Below are 25,112 nucleotides of genomic sequence, written 5' to 3' on the forward strand. Positions count from 1 at the left end.
TCGTGGATAGCTGAGAATGAATCCCTGAGAGCTGTAAATTAGCAAGGACTAGATCTTTCAGACATTCCTAGGGGTCATCAGTCTGATGAAAAGTCCACTGAAAAAGCTGTAGCCCCTCAAGCTGTTTGCCACTGCCTTCCCACACAGAGCTGTCCCACATCTGGCCAGCCATATAATCAAATGCTCACTTAGGCACTTCTTCTGCCAACTTAGGGACAAAACACTCTTAAATTTTCTTTTGAATGTGTTCTGAGATCTGTTGATGAAAGTTGTAGAAGGGTGCAGATTCTATTAAATATTACTCAATATTTACTATTTTCATACAACTTTTTAATGTCCTGTCTATATCAAGAAAATCTTAGAAGAGAAGTAGAGAGGACACTACCAATTTTCATACTGATTATTTACCAAGCAAAACAGCTAAATGTTAATTAGAAATGTTTTACTTGAAATTTAAAACCGAGGTACCTTGTCCTATCAAACACAAATTTAGTGAAAAAAATGAACACAATCAAATTTAAAATAATTTCCTAGTCTTATGCTGACATACCAACTTCAACCTTACGGAGACATCTACTTTCAAATATTACAACAGCTGTGTCTTGCTTTGACTTCTGTTAAGTTTTTAAAACTTATATATGTAAGCATAGCAAAGTATTTCTGTCACTCATTTGAACAACTTTTTCTCCTTTTCTATGTCTGAAGCAGGCAAAGCTTCCACACATACATATTAGGGTTTCACCCAGTTCTTGGTGTTCTGCTCAAAATTCAATTACTGTCTTGCACTCCACACACTAGTAGATTGTTAGGGGTGACAGAAAATTTTCACTGTCTAAAGTGGAAGAAACAAAGCTGGTAATTTTATATACCTCATTAAAGAACCAAATGAGATGATTTTAGTGCTATGAGCATGTATTGATGGAGACCATACTGCTTGTCATTTTATTTTTAGTGAAGAAATTAATTAACTTTCTGATTTTACTTAGACGCATGTGAAATCTTGCTTCTAAAGAGTATAACACCTAAATTGATAGCTACATCTACTTAGACTTAGGTCCACTCCATGAGTAGCCTCATTTCTCATTTCTCTGATTTTTGAGACATTTATCTCCTCGATCATAAAACCTGTGAAATATGGGCACCACATCAGTGAGTCAAATAATCATGACCAAAGCCCAAATTTATTCAGACGATAAATTAGAGTAGTACCAAAGTAGCTTTTTATTTTTGCATCTTAATGTTTTGATTTTTCTTTTAAGTTTGTTTCTGTAATTAGTTCTGTTAATACTCAGTTCATGAACAAATAAAACAGTTTCCATCCTTTGAAATCCTTGGGAAACCACCGTATGTTTCAACAGTGTGTGGAATGTAGAGTGCATATTCATGTGAGAGTATCAATCATCACACATTTATGTCACGTATTCTGCAAGGGTGATGCTAACCTCGTCTTTTCAGGGCCACTGGGAAGCAGTTGTGACCAATTCTATCAGTTATATTGCTATTTTACTATATGAAAATGGACCTGCACCTACCATGTTCAGAAGCTGTTCAAACCATGATGAGCTTCTGTGAACGTGGCACTGCATGCACCTTTGGCCCGAGGTCACCCTGAGGGAACCTGCCCAACTCCCCCTGATGACATCTTCTCCGAAAGGAGCGTGACCCTTTGCAGCTGGCAACTGCCCGGGCAAGACGCCAGCGCTCGAACGCAATCGTCACGGTGCGCCCAGGACTCCCGAACAGGGGATTGGCAGGTTTGACACCAAATATGCTGATTTCTATTCATAAATTCTCAACTTTTTATGTTTCACTACAAGTTTCAGGTTAAAGCTTGAAAGAAAAGAAAATAAAAGCAGTGGTGGTTTTTTGGTTGCTGTGGTTTTTTTTTGTTTGTTTTTGTTTTTTTTTTTTCCAATTAGACTAAACATTGCCCTTGCTCCTCCTTTCTTCCAAAGGAAGGAAAAGACTGCTTTACCTTTTCCATAGCTGTTCTATTTCATCAGTTCAGTACAGCTTTTCAATCTATTTTCTTTATTGCCTGGCTTTGCGCTCACCAGCAAAGTTAGTACTTACTCATCACAGTAAATAACAGGACGAAGAGTAAAGCACTGCAAGATTTGGTCCCACTATTACCGTGTTCCATTAATTTTACAATCCAGTCTTGGCTACCAACATAAAATCCTAGATTCCGAAAACACTTCTGGCTTTGTATTTCTGACATTTAGCTGAAGAGAGTTACCAGGTACATGTTACATTAAAATTGATTTTTAATAACAATATTTTACAATTAACAATAAGAAAAACCACACTCCAAACCCAACTTCTTTTGCAGACTATTTTAATAAAGGGATTATAAAATACAAAAGAGAGAGAGACAGGTAACGTGAGATGCAATTTTGGAATGCAAACTTTTAGTTCAAATGTGCAAGCTCAAACTTAACAAATGTTTAAAATATTTGAGTTTGTCAAATGGTGCCAAAATAAACCATGTCTTTTCTAAAGACTACATATTTAGCTAGGCACTGGCAACGTAAATCTTTCAACCATTTCAAGTATTTGTTTAAAAGCCTCCCAGAACACGTGGGCTCCCAACAAAACTGAAGAATGAAATGTTTAGAACACTGAAGCTCAACAGCTGACTTATAATCGACCTAATATGAGAACACTACTTTGTCTTTTTGAACTCGTGAATACATTTTATTTACCAATGCATGAGAAGAACAAACAGAGAAAGTCCAGTTCTGCAGACCTGATGTGAAATGTTACAGCGATAAGAGTCAGCCCATGTAACGCTGTGATCGCAGCAAGAGGAAAAACTGCCCGTCAGTGATTTCATGTGCCTCACAGCTGATTCTTGCATGGGAGGAAAATCTTCAGGGGTGTAAGTTAAGAAGAAGAAAACCCAACAAGAACAATAGCCTTATTCTAATTGAAGGAAATAAAGGCACAGAGAAATCCTGACATTTAGATAGTAAATTCATTTGTGTACGTGGATTAAAGATGTTACAACTCTTGATCACCTGGTATGACTTTATATAAAGTCAATCTTGTAAAATGTTCCCGATTTCGAATAAACAAATAAATAAATCACCATATGACAACATACTGCCCTCACTAAACCATTTCAATATGATATTTATAAAAACAGTTTTAATATTCCGTAACATTAATGATTAACCAGTGAATCTTACTTTGCTATGAATATATTTAAAGAGGAATCAAACAGACTTCAGCTACAGGACTCCACTAACAAGACTGAGCTGGCTTTGAACTTTTCAAATAGCAGTTTTCCCAACACTAGTACAGAAAGCAATGCCACCAGTTTTCAGCTGTGGGCTGCATGAAAAATAGTGCTAAAAGACTAAAGGTTCACAGTTCTTTTCTGTTAAAGTTGATTTGTCACAATATTGTTAATTAGTGAGGGCTTAGGGAAGGCTTACTAGGAATATAATTACAGTGCTGAAAAGCATTAATAATGCTCTTATCCCGAGCCAACATGATGCTATTTACATATTTTACCCTGACATATACCAGAAATGGCTCCCAATGCATAACGTGCCGCAGGATCAAGAGAAAGACACAAAAATCTCACAGGGGAAGAACATTTCTGAAAATCTATGTTCTATTCAAGACAGCAGGGACCCTAATTTAACCAGTAATTACAGCTGTCACCATAAGAATCACCTATGGTGAGCCACCTTTCATCATAAACTGTTTTTCCATCAGGAGGGAAATGAATTGCTACTCCTGGTGCATAATCGGATGCAATCTCACCTTTCTCACATGTATTAGGACAGAAGTGACAATTGCATTTGTCTGCTCTATGGGAGAAGGCTTCTTTTCACTTTCAGCGCTCTGCACAGGCATCAATCAGCTCTCAATGAATAAACCATATGATAAGCCCATTAACCCATGCTGTCATTATCGCCTCTTTCTACTGATCAGGGCAGATTTCCTGCCCTCATTACACTGAACGGTTAAAGTTAGACTGGGCTCAACAGGACCAGAAGTTCTGCTGAGGGCACTAAAGGCTGGGCCTCCACTCCCAGACCTATGTGATTTATGCTGCTCATTTCAGCAGGTGAGGAAGTGAAAGTGTTTTGACATTAACCACGTAGATAGTTTTGCAAACTCCCTGGAGGAGCCCAGGAACCTCTTCAGGGACCGCATGCCTTTAATGACAGTCACTAAGGAATTTGCCAAAGACCACACACCGGGTTGTTAGCAAGGAAGAGGGTGAACCCAGCTGTTTTTGAATCTTTCTACTCTCAACACAGTAAATTTCCCAAGGTCTTTTCCAAAGAATAAAAACATTTTCAGTTGAATTTTAAAAATCAACACATCTGATTTTATTACATTTAATTACAATCCAAATACATTTATCCACATTTGTCATTAATGACAAAACACCTTAACTCAAATTATCACTGAATTCCGGGCTGCTTGGTACAAGACAAGAGACAGTGTCAGGAACTATTTTTTCACCTTAGGTATAATGTGTCAAAAGGAAAATTACAGAGTAAAACTATCACTTAATTTTACCAAATCAAGTATTACCCACAATCATATGTATCTGACATCAAGCCTGCTAGATGGCTTTTGCATGGCCCATCCTACTTTTCCAAACAAGAGGCTGGAGATCAAACAGTCTGGCTGTAGGACATCTGCATTCACAAGATTATTCACGTGGACACAGAAATACTTGGGGAAAGGTGAGGAGCTCTTAGACACTCCCAGGGGAAGGAGGAACTTAGCACATTCATGCATGGAGCACGAGCCTTGATCCAGTAAACTTGCATTTTCAAAGTAGCAAACAACTTCCTCATAAAAGCTGCCGAGCAATAACCAATAATTTTACACTGAAAAATAAGTACTTCAAAGTTAGAGTAAAACAATGAGTAAGAAAAAATGTTTCATTTTCACAGTGAAGGAAAAGGAACCTTATTGACCTACAGGGATCTTTGTCCCAGAGTCCATGTTTAACTTAATTAAGAAATCACCTTGAAGAGGACATTAATTTGGAGATGGCAGTATTTCATATCACCGTATTCAGCATGGAGATGCTGATGATATTTTGCTATGGTGAGTATTAAAGAGGAGCTGTGAGAAAAGATGGAATAAGGGCTCATGGTCACCAGGGAATGCTAAAACAACAGGTGACATCCAGCACTCACAAATGCTACGGTATTCAGAAAACAGTTCTGTCTTCATACAAGCTACTGTGAACTCTGAGCTGAACATTACAACTGAGGAAGGAGATCTAGAGTTGTTGTTTTACTACAGCAATATTAATACCAATACATAATCTGTCATAAAGCAAATCCAATGCTAAAAATGGTTACAAATAGCACAGAGAATAAACCAGAAAACATCATTATGAAAACTATTAAAGTCATATTTTTGTCTGTATATTTGAACACTTGGAACAAATCTGGTTGCATCTCAGTAAAAACACTGCAGAGCTGGAAAAAAAAGATTAGTATGACAAGGCAAATTAAAAACACAAGACAGCTCCTTTAAATGAGACTAGGGGTTCTCTCTAGAAAAGCAAAGTGGGGGAAATGATGCCAAATACACATGTAAAAATCACATGGGACATGGAAACAATATGGACAGGGAATGGTTCCTCACCATTTCTCTCATACAAAAAACAGGTGATAGCAAATGAACAGAGCTGGTTCATAACAGAAAAGGAAGTATTTCTTCACTCAATGCATCATTAATTGCAAAAGACCTTGTGAAAGGAACAAGTAGATACAAACAATTTAAATGGATTAAAAAACAGCTCAGGAAAAAATGCTGCTAAATACAAAGACACCACCTCTGGCTTAGAAAGCCTCTAAATAACAAATTGCTGGGACACCAGTTGGGAGAGTAGTCACTAGTGCTGGTCTGACTTTGTACCCTTTCCTAGGCATCTTCTATTTGTTATGGCCAAAGGCAGTCTTTGGGCTTTGGTCCAGCAGAGCATGGTAGTCCTCACATTTTTGTCTTTACTCCTTCCTCGCTATCTCCTTACAGCAGAAATAGTTCAATAGCATTGACTGCTCAGGAGATCGTGTCATCCACCTCATGAACAAAGCTCAGTGAGAACAGGAGGACAAAGAGCTGTTGAGTCACCCAAAGAGCTGAACAGCAGCACGGGGGAGATGGTGAAGGGGCTGGAATCTGGGGGGGTGGCAATCCTCTGGTTTGGAAGCATTAAAATTTCTTCCCACTGAATAGGTGTGGGGGAGAGGCTCCAGACACACTGGCTATCTTAGGATTGACCAAAGGTCAAAAAGGAGCACTTCAGAAGTTTCTAGAAGTGACTTGGGTAAATGTGGCTTGGAGGGATGCTACTTATCTTCCTGCAAGAGGTTAGGTTTGGTCAACTGAAACTAGGAGGGGCTTAGGTCTGCAGATGGAGAAGGTTTAACATTTAAGTGTTTGAAAGAAAAAACAGACATTAAAATGTCTCTCCCTACACGTAAAATTAAAATTTCATTTTCTCCAGATAGACTGCACTATCACAACATCTGAACAAGCAAGCACTAAGAGGTAAGAGCATGTAACAACATTAAGCACAAAGCAAAGCAGACAAGTGGAAGCCTCAGGAGCTACATCCACCTTGCCTGAGTTGGCTGGTCCTGAGAAGACACTAAAGCCCAGCTGGCTGTTGAGATTCTTTATTGAATTTGGGGTGCTCAGAGATTACAGCTGCTTTATTGAGCAGGATTATATGAGTACTGACCTGACTGTTCATACCGGGAGATGGTTGGGTCACAAACATAACTCCAAGTTCAACTCTCATGTATCTCTAAGGTCTACAATGTCTGTGTACCCCAAATTTTCCTCCTCAGCCCTCAGTTTCTCCCATCCCTGTAATATTCTGTGCTTCAGCCTTTAAGTCCCAGGGCACTTCCTGAGTGCAAAAAGCTGAGGATTGACAGTTTGGCCTCAAACCCAAACTGGATGGTACTCCTGCACCATAGGGCAATCAGAGTCTTGTAGGAAAGGGATAAGAAGAGGCAAACACTGAAAAGGTGAATTTTTAATTTTTAAGGTGATTTCTGAAATCTAAGAGCTTTTCCCTCCTATAAAAGGACAGAGGAGTGACTAAAAACAATACAGGAAACTTTTTCCACTGTCTGGAACACTGTACAATGTCACAAGGCTTTTATGTTGCAACTTTTTAAGCCGTACTTCCAGTGAAACCTAAATGGAAATTTCTTTTTAATGTACATTGAAAGTGCCATGTACTAGCAGAAGCTATTCAACTGTTGTATAAAGCTATACATTTATCCTGCCCTTTGATGTAGCCACAGTTACTACCTGCAATTCAATGGGCTGTGAGTAAGGAGGAAAAAATATCCAATATACCAGCCAGAGATATTTCTTGAATGCCAACCTACATTATCAATTAATATATTTAACATACAAATACTGGACTATTTGCCGTCTCACAAATAAAATAAGGGACTTAAATTTTGAACCTGGAGCCTGCAGTATTTTAAAAAAATGACCATGCTGTGCCTTGCAGCAGATTACAGTCTACTAACACTGAGAGGACAGACTGTTAAAATAAGCATCTGCATAATTTTTCACAATGCACAATGCCACAATGCATTTGGTTAAAAACAAATACCTGTTTGCAGTGAAACATTTTAACAAATCACAGAACTCAGCAGCAAAGTAGTTAAACATTTATGATTTGATTTTATCTCAGCTTGGAATGTCGCTGGAGTGTCCCACTTCTAACAACTGTTTGCTAAGTTAAGGCTTCAGTGTTTACACAGTGCTGAATGAAGCAGCCTGGTCACCAGATGTGAAAGCTTCCTTAGACTACAGCTTTCAATCAGATCACGGTCCTAATGGTCCCTGCTCCAACCTTCTTCCTCAGGACATCCACCAGCCTTTCCAACCTGAGAGGGGGCAGGGGAGAGGGAGAGGAGAGAAAAAAAAGGAAGCTAATGTTAGGAATGTTCTGGCTGAAAGAGACAGTGTTTGCACTGAACCAAGCTGTCCTGGTGGTGGTCATGCTCAGAAACAAAGCACTACTGTAAAAGACAGACATTAAGGGAAAATGCAGACAACTTGCGAAAAACTTTTTAACCTACAACCCAACCCATCTGCAGTCAGTGATATATATCAACTCTCTTTTCCTTTGTAGTGCATGTAGAACCTGAGGTCCCTGTATGGCGTTAACACAAAACCCTGTGCAGCAATCCTGTAGTACATATAAACTTTGGTGTAAGCACAACAATTAATTTTTGCACTTTTAAAAATACAAACTGTCCATGGCTCTTGTCAGAGGTAGCATTTAACTATTGTTTCCCCTTAAAAATACCTTGCCCATTATCCAATACAGTCCAGTTTATAAATTTGTGTCTAAAAGCCAACATGTTTTATGTAAAAACTTTTTCAAAATACTCAACAAGCCAAGTTTCTGAGGATGTGGATGATGGTATTTTGAAGGTGGCCTGCATGATTCTTGTGTCAATACAACTATAGAAAAATTAACACTCTAAATTAGTAGGACAGAGAGTTGATCAAACTCTTAGTTTTAAGGCACAGGCACTACAAACATGGTAAGAATCTCACTGGCTTAACTTGTTCTTTCTGCTGTTGAAGTATGCAGACAAATGCAAAGGACTAAATTTGTTCATCATTTTGCATCTACACACATTTATCTTCAGCATTCTAGAAATCATACATTCACGATATTTCTTCAATTTGTCTGTATTTTATGGTATCCTTCAAAGAAAGCTCTCCCACAAATAAATTATCTGTATTTAAGCAGACACTGTGTATACCAGAACACTTTCAGAGCCATGTACAGAATATTATACTGGCAGCTTCCACAATGGATAAACTGCAGGTTTAAGCTGAGGTTTAACCTGAGCTGCAGGTTCAAATAGCTGTATTCGTTGTTACAAAGTTGACCATTTTTTCCTTATCTTGAAAGACAATTAAAAAAAATATTATACAACATGAGAAATGCAGATAGGAAATAAAAATAACACAGCTTTATCAAAATTGCAAAATTCATTTTATCTCATGAATGCATTAGTAACTTCAGTGCATGTAAACTAGTCAACATGGATTTATTGCCACAAGTCATGACTAACATGCTTGGTACGTATTGAAACACTCTTGTTTTCCAGGAACCACCAAGCACGATGAAGCTACACCTTTCATTGTACTCACCAGGTGACTTAATTCCTGAAATGAGATTAAGAATTCACCACCCAAATGTAATCATCAGACACCAGAAAAAGTATGTGGAAAGTTCAGCTCACTCTAGCTGTTCCACAGGGACTCTGAGGGAATGAATGCACAGGTAAAAAACTGCTCCTCCCACTTCAGTTTTCCAACAATCACTTTTCCCTCTTAACCAACTAGTGCATTTGCCCCCGGTTTTGTAAAACAACATCTACTGCACTTTGTCTTTATGGAGGCAGCACCCAAACAGCCGTAACTCAGTGCTGTCAGTCCATGCAAGGACTTCAGGGATTTCACAAGTTATTTGCTCCTCAAAGTTTTCTCACATGGACACATCAATGTTTTCTGAATTCTAAGGATTTTAACATAGGATTTTAACTGATCAGTCACAGTTCTGTCAGTCTCTCTTACTGGGAAGTTTCTCTGTTACACTGGTTGTCAGTCCATGTGCAATTTCAGACTAGTCCTCTTTCAACAGCATGTGTATTCAGAAGCACGGCAGCTTTCTCAGCCGTTTTAACTCTTGCTGGAGGTCTCTTTCACACTAGCACCCTCTCTAATGTACTTCAGAGACATTGAAGCACTGGAGAAACATTTCAAACTGTTTAGACAAACAGAAGGTTTGGGCTGAAAATTGTTTTTTCTGGGTGGCAGCATAAAACCTGTAAAATCTGAGATCATGGCTTATTTAAATCACTGTTCAGTTAAAAAGAAATATTGTGAGGCTTATACAAGGTGGTGGGGGGGGTGGGATAACTTCAGTAATTGAGGCTCCTTTTGGGGAAACATAAGTTGGATATCACAGCTCACACACTGTCCTACAACTGAGTTTAGATGTGCACCACTCTGTGACCAAGCAATGGCACTGCACACCAGAGCAGATCAAGTCAGCGAAGAGCTGCCCATGTTTGAAGAGAAATACCACTGGGATGAAAGTAGCTGTCTTCTGTTTAACCTTGAAACTGTCAGGCTTCATTGAAAATAATGAGGCTTAACAATCATAGTTTCTGCTTTTCAAATGAATGATGACTGAAATCATCGAAATGAGGTATTCCTCACCAAATACAAACCATGCAGAGCTTATTTGCCTTTTGTTTCAGTCATACGTGGATTCTCAAATTTATTTATTCTTTATCAGAAGGAAAAAAAGGTAGCACTGGATTAAATATTGTACCTTTGAAAGAGATTTAAGCAGCAACGTAAAAAAGAAATCGTAGCAGCTACTTATAAGACAAAATAACAGAGGGCAAAATTTACCCCGACACAGACACAAGACCCAATATACCACTGAAATCCCACTTAAGCCTACAAAATAATGCTATGCGCTGAATCAGTGGTTAATAACTCTTGATACAGGCCTCAGGGGGCTTTTTGGAATGATAATCCTGGACTCTTGTTCACCAAGGGCCAACTCGGTCATCCCAACTCACACTAAGCATCATTTTCTTTGTGGGTAATAAAGGGCAGCTAAAAGGGCCCTTGGTGCCAGTGAGATGTCACCTGGGAGGGGTGAGGGTGGCAGAGCCAGCCCTTGCTGGTAAGGCTTTGTGCCCAGCCCAGTGGGATACTGCAGGCAGCTCCCTCTGGAGACTGAGCATTTTAATGTGGAAAACTGCAGTAATAGTTTTATACTTCAAGATCAAAAGTAGCTTAAACAGAAGAATGGAAGGTGCTGGGAACTAGTCTCAATGTTTGCAGAGTTTTATTCAAAATATGGAAGACATGAAGACACGAAGAAAGCAACTTCTGTTACTTCGTGTAATTTCACCAAATTTTACTTAACTGAAAGCAGCACCGACTACAATTGATTGTATTCTAAGACGAATTCTAACAAATTCCAACATTCTAACAAATAACATTTGTTTTTTTGCTTGTGAAGAGTCCTCATAGTCTAAGTTAAATGTGCAACATGACATTTTCTCCTGAGATGTAGGGGAGGGCACTCACTGCATTTGCATCTCATGAAACAACTGAATAAGTCATTTAAGAAGAAAACATTTGAGTTCATATTTTAGGTCAGACAGGAGAATTATATGGTGGGTGGGCCATTCTGTTGTAGGGCTGAGGGTCCAAATGTGCAAGGACAGACACACACCTTTTTGAATGCTTTACAAAGCCTCCTAAGGGTTCACTCCCCTTTCTCACAGATTTCAATTTCTTCCTTAGAGATTTTTGAAAACTGCAGTAGATGATCTTCATTATTTCTTGCTTCTTCAAATACTTCTAGAAAATCTGTGTTTTCACAAATAAATTCTCTCAACAAATGCCACACCAGCATTCTTTGGACAATTACTGTATGCACACATGCAAAGTGAGTACAAAATATAAAATATAGGAAAAAACTATTGATTCAGATGGATAGATACAACTTTGGTTTTATTTCTTTTGATTTACATATATCGAAAAGTAAAAAGTAAAAATGTCCAGTGCTTTTCATGATAGATGAAATCTGCATTGATGAAATGCGCAAAGAAGATGGCTAGAAATATTCTTTATCTACACTGTAGACTTCTGTAATGCTCCCATGAAATGAAAAAATTAAATAAAACATGCAGTTTAGGAAAGGGACACCCGGTCCATCATTATTCTTAAGTTAGCAAAAGACACACTGTTCAGAGTCTTGAATTGCAGTGGCTTAATGCTTCCTCCATACAAATTTGGAATTAAGCAGTTGAATATGTGTTCTATACAGGAATAAAAAGAATTCCATAAGCAGCTTGCTACTATGACATTACAGGTTTAATTATGTCCTTTTAAACTTGTTGCTAAACTTCAAGAAGATCCTAATCTTTAGAGGAAAGCTACCTGAACAGGATTATTATTATTAGGTGTCTTCCCCAAGACAAAATTCTCAACAATTCTCAACTTCTCTTCCAGTTATTTCAAACTGTGTTCTCTTGCCACCTTCGCACACAGTTGTCAATGCCTGGAGGAAGCATATGTTGTTATGTGGAGTGCTCTTACACAGATCCTGAATTGCTTGACAATCTGCTCTGACTTTTAGCTAAACTTTATTCCTGTGAGTAAAAACAATTTTGATTTTAGACTTAGTCTCTACAAAGCAGACCTAAAATCCTAACTGACAGAGAAGTTTGCTCTGGGAGCCCAGAAGCTGAACAGATCGGCGCAATTATGTTACCTACTACTCTCTGTTTCTCATTCTTTCACATATTCTGCTGAAGAAGTCTAGCTCTAACCTGTAGCTTGGGATCAGTAAAAACTCTGCAACGGCGTAAATCCATGCAGACAGGTACATCCCTCCACACTGCTTCATCCAAAGGAACTCACCCCAAAGACAACAGTGGCCTTTACTCCCAAGTTCTGCATATGACAGCTGTACAGCCACAGAGTGACCTCCCCAGGAACCATGCCCCAGAAATAGACAAAGTGGACACCAACTGACAGAAAAGGGCACCTTTCAAGTAGCCCATGTCCTAATCTGCAAAGCAATATATAGACTAGCAAAAAACAATGGTTTCTACCTGCAAATGGAGGAGTTAAGTGATAAAAACAAAATCATCCTGGATTTTGAAATGCTATATAAAGGCTTATAAACCTAAGCTACAACCCCTGGTTATCTTTCCAGTAGATAAGATTAGGCTTAGGCTATGAAGATGGCCTTGCATGATTTCTGGCTTCTTGTGGAATGTGTTTTGCTGACACTGATTCCCTTTAGAAACCAAGCTTTTGAAAATATGTTAGATAAATAAAATGCACTGGACAAAAGCACTGCAAGCAGTGTAGCAGCAGAGTTCAGCAAATCATTGTTTGGTGAGTGGTCGTACAAACAAATTCACTTAATTTCATTTAGAACAAATTAACTCCCTTCCTTTCCCTCTCCTTTCCTTCAGCTTTCCTCTCAGATAAACTTCATAAAATTCTAAACGGCATACTCGTTTTCAGGCATCTTCTTTCAATTCAAGGAAACAAATGACCTAGAGAAGAGAGGCTGCTGTGATACTGGTCTCGCCCAAAAACCAGTCACTTGGATAGAATCATTTACTCAGGAGACTGGAGGAAACTGGTTCAGCTCTATTACCTGCAGGAGGGAACTGGACCCCAGCTGCTTCTCTGTCAAGGGAATATCACTGTGTTAACACTGGGTGTTGGGGAGGTTTGTTCTCAGTTTCAAAATCTGAGGCTTCTTTGATTGAATAAAATACTTAAATATTCACTGGTTTGAAGCCTGGTATCAAGGATATGACCTTGCAGTGCATGACCTATATACCATGCTACACAGCCATCACCCTCTTACTCCTGGCTGATTCAGTGAATTTTTAATTATCCTTATTCCTCAATTCAGGTATTATTTTTGCCAACTCAAAAGCCTGCCTTTTTAACAATATTTTTTTACCATCTCAGTAAAAATCACTGCCTGTAGAATTCAACGGTCTGTAACAATTCCTTCATAAACCATCATAGTGATAAAGACCACATGTGGTTCCAATGCACAAGTTGCCTCTCTCTTAACAAAGTTTCCTCTGCATTTTTTGGATCAGAGTCAGTGTGTCTTTCTAAATGGCACAATCGAGTTCAGCCCTGGTTTTGAACCTGATGCCGACTATAATTCAGTGCCCTCTGTCAGACAGGTGGCTGGACTGACTGGTACTAATGGTCCTTTCTGGTCTTAAAACATATGTCTTAGAGACTGATTTAGCAGCATCAGTGAGCTCTAAACCATGGTAGACCACAGTGCTGAATGTAATCACTGCAGGCACTGCCGCCAACTCCTGCCTGCCCAACACTGTTTGTAATGTCACTCCAAAAAGTATGTTACATTAAATGTACAGGCCTTAAATTTGGCAGGGCAAACCATTCTGCCTCTGAAAAGCACCGTGACCAAACAAGCATTCCTATTAAATCCCTTTCAGCATCTTCTCAACCCAAAAGAGTAATTCTGTATATGATTAAACTTAGAAGCAAATACAGCCAGTTGGGCTCTTGACAGCAGACATATTTCAAAATAAACCTGGCTTACACAGGCCTTGGCTAAAATATTAAGCCTTTATCTGTGGTCCACAATAACTAATCTTGTCAAACTGTTTGCCCTCTACCTTCTGTTTGGAAGATTAGAGCTAGCTCACCATTACTATTCACCTTGTGCCATCACTAGCAGCAGGAAAAGTGAGCAGTAAACACAGTTGGTCTATTTTGACAGCATTTCACCCTACTTTGCATTGATGTAGATTGTAACACATTACAGGATAATACAAAATCAGGACTTGGCTTCTATGCTGGATGTAATGCCACCTTGTGAAAGGTATCACTACTTGACTTTCAAATGCTTGCTCAGGACAGCATACACTGATTGCTAAAAATAAAGGAGCTTCTGAGAAAGAAAAACAAACACTTGAAACAACTACACTGTATTTCAGTACATCAAGATGTACAACATATCATAAAGGCCAGGCTCTTATTACTGGATGGACCATTCACATCTGAGCATGTGGCTGATATTAGAGATAAAAAAAAAAAATAGCTGAAATAGAGGACATATTGGCATATTTAAAGTCAAATGATACACAACAGATTATTTAATCAAATCTCCAAATTTTCATTATTACTCCAGCTTGAATCCAACAGTTTATATGGAAATTTTATGCAAAATTTACTAATATATGTGCCAGGAAAACCTTTTTTATACCTTCTTCCATAAGCCTGAATTACTTTGAGCACTGACAAGTACTGTTTGCACACATTTGGTGTCACAGTTGTTCTCTTCTCTTAGCAGAAATCTTGATATGGGAACCTACTCCTTACAGTGTACTCCTTACATTTCCATGAAGTTTGTGCTGATATAAGTAGGCAAGGGTCTCCTGGATTTTCTTGCTAAATATTTCCTGGAGTCTGTGTTACCTGCTTATGGAAAACTTGTAGTTTTACCTTATGCTAATATGTCTTGCCCACAGAAAGTATTCTGCCATAGTGTCTATTCATTCAAAGAGGGAAAAAAATTAATTCTTGAAAACTCCTGATGAACACTAGTCCTGCCCCTACATAATGATTGGTATCATTAGAGTGCCAAGAATCATAGGTAATTTTATTGTGTCTCTGAACTGTTCCTCACATTCTTGAGAGCAACACAATCTCAGATCCGGGTCCTCATGTGCACAAACATCATCATCATCATCATCATCATCACAATAATAATATCATCATCATCAACAACAACGACAACAACAACAACAACAACAACAATAATAAAACATCCCACTGAATTAGAGCCTAAAATTGCTGAATAGAGAGCCTTTTTCTCTTAGCTTCTCAGTTTAGGCTCTGAACCGTGTCTGGTAACAGCTCGCCAGTTTTCTTATATTCAACAGAAATGTATTTCAAGAGATGAAAAAAGGACCTCCTTTACAGAGGATTTTGGTTTGTTCTAAATCCATCTTCAGGAAAATTTAAAAGCAATGTGAAAAATGATTCTCTAAAACAAACAGTTTCTTTCAAATTTGCTCAAAATGAACAGTCAGGATTTATTTACAGATCAGCAGAGAATGGGGTTAATAAGAGACCCTAAAAGTTCCAAGTATCAGTCTGAAACCACCACATGACACCTTTCTGCATGTTAGACTTGTAAAGTCAAGTCTGAACCTCTCATCTGCCTATTCCAAGCAAGTCTCACCTCCTTCCGACATGTTCTGGTCAAGTCCTGTTTAAAATGAGTTTGTACAATTGCAAATACTGATGCACTATGGTGCTGGTTTTGGCTGGGATAGAGGCATTTCTTCTGGCTGGTATGGGGCAGTGTTCTGGATTTGTGCTGAACACAAGGTTAATAATATAGAGATGGTTTTGTTGCTGCTGAGCAACAAAGGGATTACACAGAGCCTTTTCTGCTTTGCGTACTGCCACGCTGGCAGAGGCTTGAGGCACATGGAAGGTTGGGAGGAGACACAGCAGGGACAGGTGACCCCAACTGACCAAAGGGATGTTCCAGACCACAGGACATTGTGTTCAGTATAAAAGGGAAGAGGAAGGAGGCAGAAGGGGGGATATTCAGATTGATAGTGTTTGTCTTCCCAAGTAGCTGTTCTGTGTGATGGGGCCCTGCTCTCCCGGAGATGGCTGAACACCTGCCTGCCAAGGGAAGCAGTGAATCTATTCCTTGTTTTGCTTTGCTTGCATGTGCCGCTTTTGCTTTTCCTATGAACCCACCTTTATCTCAACTCATGAGTTTTCCAGTTTTTATCCTTCCAATCCCACTGGAAAGAGTGATTGAGCAGCAGTGTGTGGCTTGGCTGCTGGCCGGGGTTAAACCACGACAACTACTCAGTCTCTTTCCCAAGTATATCCCCTCAAAGCACAGCTCTGGCAAACTCGTCTTCATATCATTAACAAGAAAGACAACAGGAACTTTTTTCTTGATTCCACAAGTATTTTAAAAAACCCAATGCAGACTTGACGGCTCTAAGCAGCTCTCAATCCCGTTCCACCTCCCTGAGATGGTTCCACCCCCTTGACCAAAATTAATCTGGAGCTCATGGAGAGAAAATTCTTTCCTATAAACCATCATCAAATCCCTCCACATTAAAAATAGGTTTTACATAGGTTTGTTGTATTTTATCACCAATGTGATAGTGCCTAAGGTGGAATGCTGTCCACATCACTGAGAGATCCAGTAGCAATGAAAACAGGTATGGATGTAAAAGGAAAGCATTTTACTAAGATGTTACTAGTGATAAGTCCTTCATAATGGGCTCAGACTAGTAGGTGAACTCTCTACCGCTCTGGTGGTTTCAGGACAACTCACACTGGGTCATACTTCTGAAAAAATATTTCTAGAAAAAAAGGGCATTCTTACAACAAAAACTAACACAAAATCCATGGACAAAAACATCCTCTCTTCTTCCTAATGTTTCCCCTGGTGGCAATTCTGCCTGGTGATGACATGAGTGGGACTGATTGTAGGAGAAAAATCTTCTAATTTCTGTTGATGAAAGCATAAAATTTTGGCTTTACATAAACAGTCACAAAATTCTTCAAAAGCGTAGAATAAAATTTAGAAAATGTGTTTTGTGTTGAGTGTGCCACTTAGATACCCCTTCTATCTGATGTGCATATGTTATATCCTTTAAATAATTAATGATTATTTTATTAAAGATTGAAATAGAAATGACAGAAATGCATATATTATGAAGCACAAAATAACTTGCTAAATAAAATAGTTTTATCGTACACATTTCAATACCTGCACAATACACAATACCTACAGTGTTTTTCATTCAAAGGCTGAATTCTGATACTTCCTATGGGCAAGAATTCCATGATCTGAAGCTAAAATGATAAAATTTGGTCCTAAAGATTTATGCCTTCCAACAGCTCAGTGTTTGGATCTATATCCTTATACCCACATAAACATAGAACAGGAAAGTCAAGCGACTTGCCAATAAAACAACAGTGACAATTATGGGGTTAAAGCCCCTGTTAGCTCTCATAAATACAGTTGATGCTGGCCTTCTACAAAATCTTGTTTACAAAAAGCCTTGTAGAAAAACCTGACAAAAAAGAAACACAAACTGTAATTTTTTTCTTAGATAACTAGCCCCTGGTTTAATAAAGGTATACTTAATTTTAAGCAGTGGAAAAATTTAAATGATTTCAAGTTTGCTTAAAACAAAATACTTTGCCGGCTTAGTGAGTCACTTCTTTTTGTTGTTGTAAAGAACTGTCCCAGCAATTCTCTAAAAGGTTATACGTAATTCAGAAGCTTCAGAAAGTCTGGGTTTTCTTTTTGAGCTTCTGCATATACATTTACAGTATTCAATCTTTTGCATATGTTAAGAAACAGTATGAGTATTAACAGAAAGAACCGCAAATTTATTTTTATTCCTTCAGCCAAGCCACAAATAAATGACTCTTGCAAACAAACCAAATACTATTTAGTAACGGCAGTGTAAATGCCATAGACTTATTTTATTTGGATATAAAATATTAAAGTAAATGAGTATTTGCTGTGACACTCTTTTTATCATCTTGGAAAAAAAAGCAAGTCTGAGAAAAAGTTTTCTTGCTATTTTTCAAGGAGCACTCAATCTGCTGTTCAAAGTTATTTAATAATTTGTCATAGAATGGTTAACTATAAGCTTACAAATACTGTGTCAGCATGCTTCTTCCTATTGGGCAAACAACTTCAAAATCTAATTTGTTTGTGTTATTGGTCTTACTAAATATTAGTCTTTGCAAGTCTGGTTTACACCACTGAAGTTAACTATGCCAACATTCTGATTTTGTTCTGAAGTATTCCACAACAAGCTGATATTATACAATACAAGTCCAAGAGCTGGCCGATCCAGTTTACTGAGTGTATACTTAGTGTATTTTGCTACTGATAAATCAATAAAACCACGTTGTAATCTACAAACTTCCATCTCTCTGAAGCAGCTATAAGTAAACTGTAAATGAACACACAGGTCAAAAACTGGGATGCTGTGATTATGTTGACTCTGAAAACATTTGACTTTCATAGAATACATTTCAGTGTTTGAGAGAATGAAGTTTCAGCACTGCTTTTTTTTTTTTTTTCTGTGAAAGGCTGAGATGATAAATATTCAAATGACAATAAATATTTGTGTTTATACTGTAACTACCCATACTTTAACAAAACAATATCTGCACTGCAATCCACAATGTACAGAGGTTAAGTAAAAGTAAACCATAGCTACAAAAAGAAAATAAATACTTGACTTTGACTGTATGTGCAGTTTTGCATTCTTCATCCATGTGAAACTCCCTGCAGCCAATGGATGTCTTGGCTGTGCAAGGAATGCACAAAAGGCATACCTGTCATTTCCTTTGATTGGGAATTTTTTTTTTTTTTTTTTTTTTTTTTTTTTTTTTTTTTTTTTTTTTTTTTTTTGTCTTCGTTCTTTGAAGTGCAACACTGAGCATAATACTGGCACTGATCATAAACTGTCACATGCTACAGGCCTCACTATAATTTATGACACCTAAAATATTCAGGAGAAGGATATCCCATAATCTGCTCTGGCAATATCACACATTATAACCGTATGAGACTTTCAGTAGTGATACCACAATCTGCTCTACTAAGGGCACTTCTTTGCTTTCAGTGTCTTGATCCAGGCTGTCCAGAAGTCCTCAAGCTACCTTCTCTAAAACTAAGGCCACAAGTTTCTTTCAAGGTGATAAAGATTACAGCAGTACTACCAGTTCTCCTTTTCAAGAAAAGCACAAGAAATAATACTTTCAGTTAGAGCATTCAGCCAAGCTAAGGAAAATCTTGTTTTAACCCACATCTGCCACTTCTCAGGGGAGCAGTACACACCAGGGTTGAAGACACTTCTATACTTTTCTTTCTGAAGCTGTGAGTTTCTACAGAAGAATCATACAAAATGCTATTAGACCTGAAGGTGTGATTCTGTGGGTGGCAATCAAGGGTGCCCACCTGGAAAACGGGAGATGGAAGTCCTGATACTGGTTTTGTATTTATGTTCAAGAGGCATTGCATAAAACTATGAAAAAGCCCTAAGTGTCAGAAACAAGTCTTGCTTCTCAGAGGTGAGTAGACTATTTGCTCCTCTCTGATCCAAGCAGCCTGCACTATTTTCTGCTACACAGCACAGCTTCAAACCAAGGAACAGGAAGCATCCAGAACAGACCTGTGGCTACAACACCCCTCTGACATACAGGAGACCTGAAACAGGGTCTCCACAGGTGGAGGAGAAAACTCAGATGCACTCTGTCACACCCTGGAAGAGAATGCCTGCTCCCAAACAGCTGCTTAGAAAACTAAGGGTGGGATGGGGACACTTTTGAAAGAAATGTCTGAGGTCACACTGCTCTGCATGGATCTCTGAAACCAGCGTGCCTCCCTCTGTTTCAGCATGTGCTCCTCCATTTGGGTCTCCAGAGAATCCAGGCAGAAAAGACAAAAAGTCAACTGTTTTATAATTTTTTGTTAAAAGTTTTCTGCTAATGCTTATTCAAGTCCTTCTATCCCAAGTGCTTATCCAAAGTGCTTCTTCAGGCTGAGAAGTTACCAGTATTAGTGGTACTGTGTTATTAGGCACTCCCTCCATCACATCCTGCAAATTTTTATCTGGACTGTAACATGAAGTGCCTGATTAAAAAACTGGTGTAATTCAATAAAGATAACCCAATAAGGAAAATACATTTCATTCCAGCTTTCCAAAAGTATTTCCTTTTGTACAGTATGAATAATATGTTAGCATTACCAAGGGAAAAAAGATCTGCCTAGTGATACAGAAATATGTAACAACAGCAGTCCAGAGAATATGCCAGTGATGACAGAATTTGTTCAGCTCACCTTAGATTTGAATATTAGTTCAATATTTTATTTCCTTCAGACCCAGAAGACAGATTTCTGTCTATATGTTGAATTTCTCTGAGGCTGCACATAACCTCGTTGGTTTACTCAATTTTTTTTTTGTTGCAACAAACAGGTATCTACAGGACTGCTTAATTTGTCATTTCACCATGCATATTAGTGCAGTCTGAGGGGAATTTTTCTGAAAGGAATCACTGGTGTTAGTGCAGAATTCCAAGTATTTAAAAAAATTATGACCCTGCTATGTACTGCTTTCAGTTAGATCAAACATGACTTTTTTCACACATTTCAATTAGTCTTATTTCCTCACTGACTAAAGAAGAATACTCCAGCCTATTGCCCCTAAATCCGGTACATTCACTCTATGGTAATAATATAATATGTGATATGAGTGACTGTTACTAGATTTTGTATTTTGGACTTTCTCATCTTCCTATTCATGTCTGGTATGCCAAAAAAATTTGCATCAGCTCTGCAGAATTCTTCAGAGTATATGGTAGTTTTGTGCGTCTGGGAATCTTCCATCTGGCTAGTGTGGGTTTCCTAAACACCATAAACCCCTGCCTTTGGAGGTTGTGTATCTCTTATGGGCCCCATGGAGCTTATAATCTGCTTTTAATCATTGTATGAGGCAGCCAGCACATCAGTCCTCATTAAGGCGTTTTTTCCATTTTGAATCCCCTTTAATAAGCTTTGATCCAATTCTGAAAATCCAGAACCTTTGCTAATTTGCATTGGTATCCTACACTGCTACAAAAGTTGTCTTCCTTTGCTTTCCATTTCCTTCCATGCAAACTCTGATGTCTATTGACTTCTGTGGATTGCTACAGCAAGTATAAGATTCTTAGCACCTTGCCCTCACTCACTTGTCTTTTGAATGCACCCACCAGCATCTGTTTCTCAGTAAACTACAGGTCATAGCCTTAACTGGGACAAATGAATGCAACTTAGTGAGACAGAGCAAAGTCAATTTGCTGTAACTAAGAAACTAGCTCTGTATCTACATTCTTCAACAAGACACCAGGACTTACTTTACATTTCAAAACGCCAGCACCAGTTAAATTATTCCTCATATGATATTAAAAGATTACCAACTATTATTCAAACTCAGCAGAATTTCACAGCAGCAGGCAGCTCAGTAGTTATCATTAAAAGGAAAATCACTTTTGACATGTGCTAAATTATTTACTGACACAAATCAGTGAAATTATTAATATCTATGAAATTGTACTCCTAGCCTCCAGTATTTAATGTTTTGATCTGACATGCAGCAGAGTACAAATCTGTAAGTAAAAAAAAAACAAAACCAAAACAACCTGAAAAAAAAGCGCAGGATAGTTTTAATAGAAAAGTCTCAACATCTAAATATAACATCTGAATAAAGTAAGAAATCAAATCATATTTATTGTTTTGAAAGAAGAAAGCAAAAAAAAAAAAATCTCTCTCAAATTTAAAATAAAGCCAACTGAGTTCTCTAAGACTTGGTGGTTCCTCCAAAACAAACAGCTTTAAGTCCCAGTGAATGTACAACTTGTTTCTTTTGTGAAGTGCTTCTGCCTGCAATTTCTAATTAACTAGCTCCATTCTTTTCTACAACAAGTAGCTCAACGCATACAAGCTACAATGTATACTTCAGCTAAATATATGTAGGCATGATTTTAAAAGCGAGATAACTAGTTAACAACATTTGCATGTTGCAAAGAGGCTCAATTACTACAATAATTCAGAAATCTTGCTTTCAGCCTCTTCCCTGCATAGCTGCCCTATACTGAATACAATCTGCACACTAAAGATATGTTTGCAGTTAAAAATCTCCAGAGACTTTAGACCCATACATAAAGATACTTACCTCACTCTTTTCTGAGACACTGACCTGTATCCTCATTTAAAAATGAACACCACATCTTTATGTTATTAAATCTTTGTTTTGATCTATTAGTATTCACCAAAGTGCCATTTTATACAACCCCACACTGAATAGGCAAGGCTGGAGGTAACCATCTGCAGCTTTAGAGTCAGCGTTTGAATTGATGAAAAGAGCTTTGTGTTTTCATTGCCAAGTTTGATTCTTCCAGTCATTAGACATTCCCCTCAGATCACATCAATGAAGCAAACTCCCTTACACCCATGTGTTAAATTCTCTTCTCCTCATGGTTCCCTTTGCCAGCTATACTCCAGAAAGACTACTGGGTCTTAGCCACATTCTTCTCACAGCTGTGTTAAAAAAGAGCATCAGAGCTTCTTCCCAAAATACATATGTGTATCTGGTCAGTCCCCTGTCGGAGGGTCACCTCACATTGTGGTGTGATTATTCAAATATTCATCCTTGTTCTTGAACTGCACTGCTTCTGATCATTCTGGGAAAGATTAGACCCTCCAGCCAGCACTGAAGAACGTGTTGGAGATTGATGTGAAACGCACACAGCTCCCGCACTCAGAAGGCAGATTAGCTTTACTTGCAGAAGAGGGGGACACTAACTACTTCATAAATGCTTTCTTCTTATTTCTTTGCATTTTTTGTATTCTTTTCATCCGTGTCAACTGTTGATAATAACTGTTTGTTTTTGTTGTTTGATAGATCGACTTATGTATCAGCATCAGCTAAGAAAATACATTAGCAAGTACAAAAGCAGAGAAAGTATTTTCAAAAAGGCTGGAGAGAAATTCAGGACTAAACAAATAAAGGGTGCGTTCCAGTCACAATGAAATTCAGGTGGTCAAAAAAAGTCAGAACTTAAGGGGTAAAGCAAATGTTATTAAGTATAGAATTTAATTCAGAAGACCACTTAGTTTTCTTATATATTCAATCAACTGAAATATTTTATCCAAAGGTGCAACTCTCCTGAATTCCTCTTTAAAAGAAAGAACAAAAAAATCAAAAGAAAATGTCTCTAATAAACAGTTAAGGACAAATGAAGCAATGACTTCTGGTTTGCATCACTTTTATATTAGCTTTATTCACAGTCAGAACTATCTTGACAAAGTACACAAGCAGGATTCTTCTCACCATTTATGCTTATTTTCATACCTGTATATTTTATCATTGCACTGTTACTTTGTGGATTTGTGTTTATTTTTAGAGGATTACATAGAAATTCTACCCACTCACCCTCCTCTGCCACTTTACACAGCTACATGACTATGCAAGAGTAGCTGTGCTCACATGCAGAGCTGCGCGTTACTGAGCAAGAATCATTATATTATAAGAAAAAAATAGAAGCCCCCAATAGACAAATTGCATTAAAATTCATTTCAGCTGCAAAGCTGTTGCAGAAAAATAGACCATTTCCTGGAAAAACCACATCAAAAGTGGCCTCAACCTTTACTGATAATTGGCTAATATTGATTTGGTATTACATTATAACCTCCTCTGATCTCACTGACATCAGCAACCACTCCACAATCCCAGAGGTTCCAGCCGGAAGGACATTTTTAAAATGCCTCGCTTCCTCTGTTGGCAGAGGCATTAATTAATTCACAGCCTCTCCCAGCCACCTTCTCCAGGTCACCCCATTTCCCTGCTGGGACTGCACCAGCTGGTTCCTGGCTTCTCAGGCAGGACAAACTTGCAGGGGGCCTGTGGTACTATACCAGCACTCCTGGCGAATTCTGTGCTCCTGTCCTAATTCTTTGTAATCATGAAATAGAAACATTCATTAAATCTAGAAAATTACAGTCATAGCCATTCCAGAGTATTGGTTAAAAATATTATTGTGCAGATCATAGTAGTTATGTATTGTTATGTATGTCCATATATGTATCTATATACATAGACCACAGTTAAAATGTGCACTTGCTTTATAAAGAATAGCACTCTCTTAAAAGTCAAAGTGTATCTTGATGGTGACTCAAAATCAAAACAGATTCAAGCAAATGCAGCCAAACCTGTGCGATCACCCTCCAAGCATCAACGTTTCTTGTTTTATACCAGCACCCCTGTCAGGATGGTGAATCATTTTCACAGGCAGGAGCACAGTCTCAATTTATAACTCACACTTCAGCGAGCCAATGTGAGATGTTCACCCTACTTCAGTATAAACAGATGTTTACTACATACAAGTTCACCGTAAGTAGATACCAAAACATCCTCCTTCTGGTTCACAGCTGCTGTTTCTGTTTTGTATGAGATAGGATCAAGAAATTTTTTAGATGCTTTTTGTCCTGATGGAAAGCACAGGACCACTATTCTGACTTGGGTCTCACATTTAGAAAGCCACAACTGCTGGTGGGTACACAAACGGCTGACATGATGGAAATGCTGTGGAGAATTACAACTCTCTTTTAAGCTCTGCATATCACGCTGAATGCAAACACTGAAGTTTTAAAGAATATTAAAAAATTCTTTAGTGTTGCCAGAGAACAGATTAGCAAAGGCAGTGTAAAACCAGTAAACTACATTGCATGAAGGTACAAAGTACATAATTTCTCAACATTATTTTATTAATTACAATGATGTTATTTTTAATGGTCATAATTATTTCACTTCTGTTTTTTAACTTTTGCTATTTTACCAAGTAATGTTGAGAAACTACTTCATACAGCTGACAACACTTCATATGTCAGAATTCAATTTTAGTTGAGCATTTTAAAAAGTCAA

The 25,112-nt window shown here is 38.1% G+C and overlaps 1 protein-coding gene across 4 annotated transcripts in view; it reads right to left on the reverse strand.

The window, feature by feature from the left end:
* Positions 1-2,328: 2,328 nt before the first annotated feature.
* The window catches only part of MIPOL1 (mirror-image polydactyly 1), a 189,253-nt gene continuing 166,469 nt past the window's right edge, over positions 2,329-25,112 (reverse strand). For all 4 annotated transcript variants that reach the window (XM_040067221.2, XM_040067222.2, XM_058420957.1 and 1 more), the window contains one exon: positions 2,329-7,904. In XM_040067221.2, the coding sequence (XP_039923155.1) occupies positions 7,838-7,904 (67 nt within the window). In that variant the 3' untranslated portion in view covers positions 2,329-7,837. The remainder of the gene's footprint in view (positions 7,905-25,112) is intronic.

The sequence above is a fragment of the Hirundo rustica genome, chromosome 6 (genome assembly GCF_015227805.2).
Source record: "Hirundo rustica isolate bHirRus1 chromosome 6, bHirRus1.pri.v3, whole genome shotgun sequence".
Taxonomy (NCBI): Eukaryota; Metazoa; Chordata; class Aves; order Passeriformes; family Hirundinidae; genus Hirundo; species Hirundo rustica.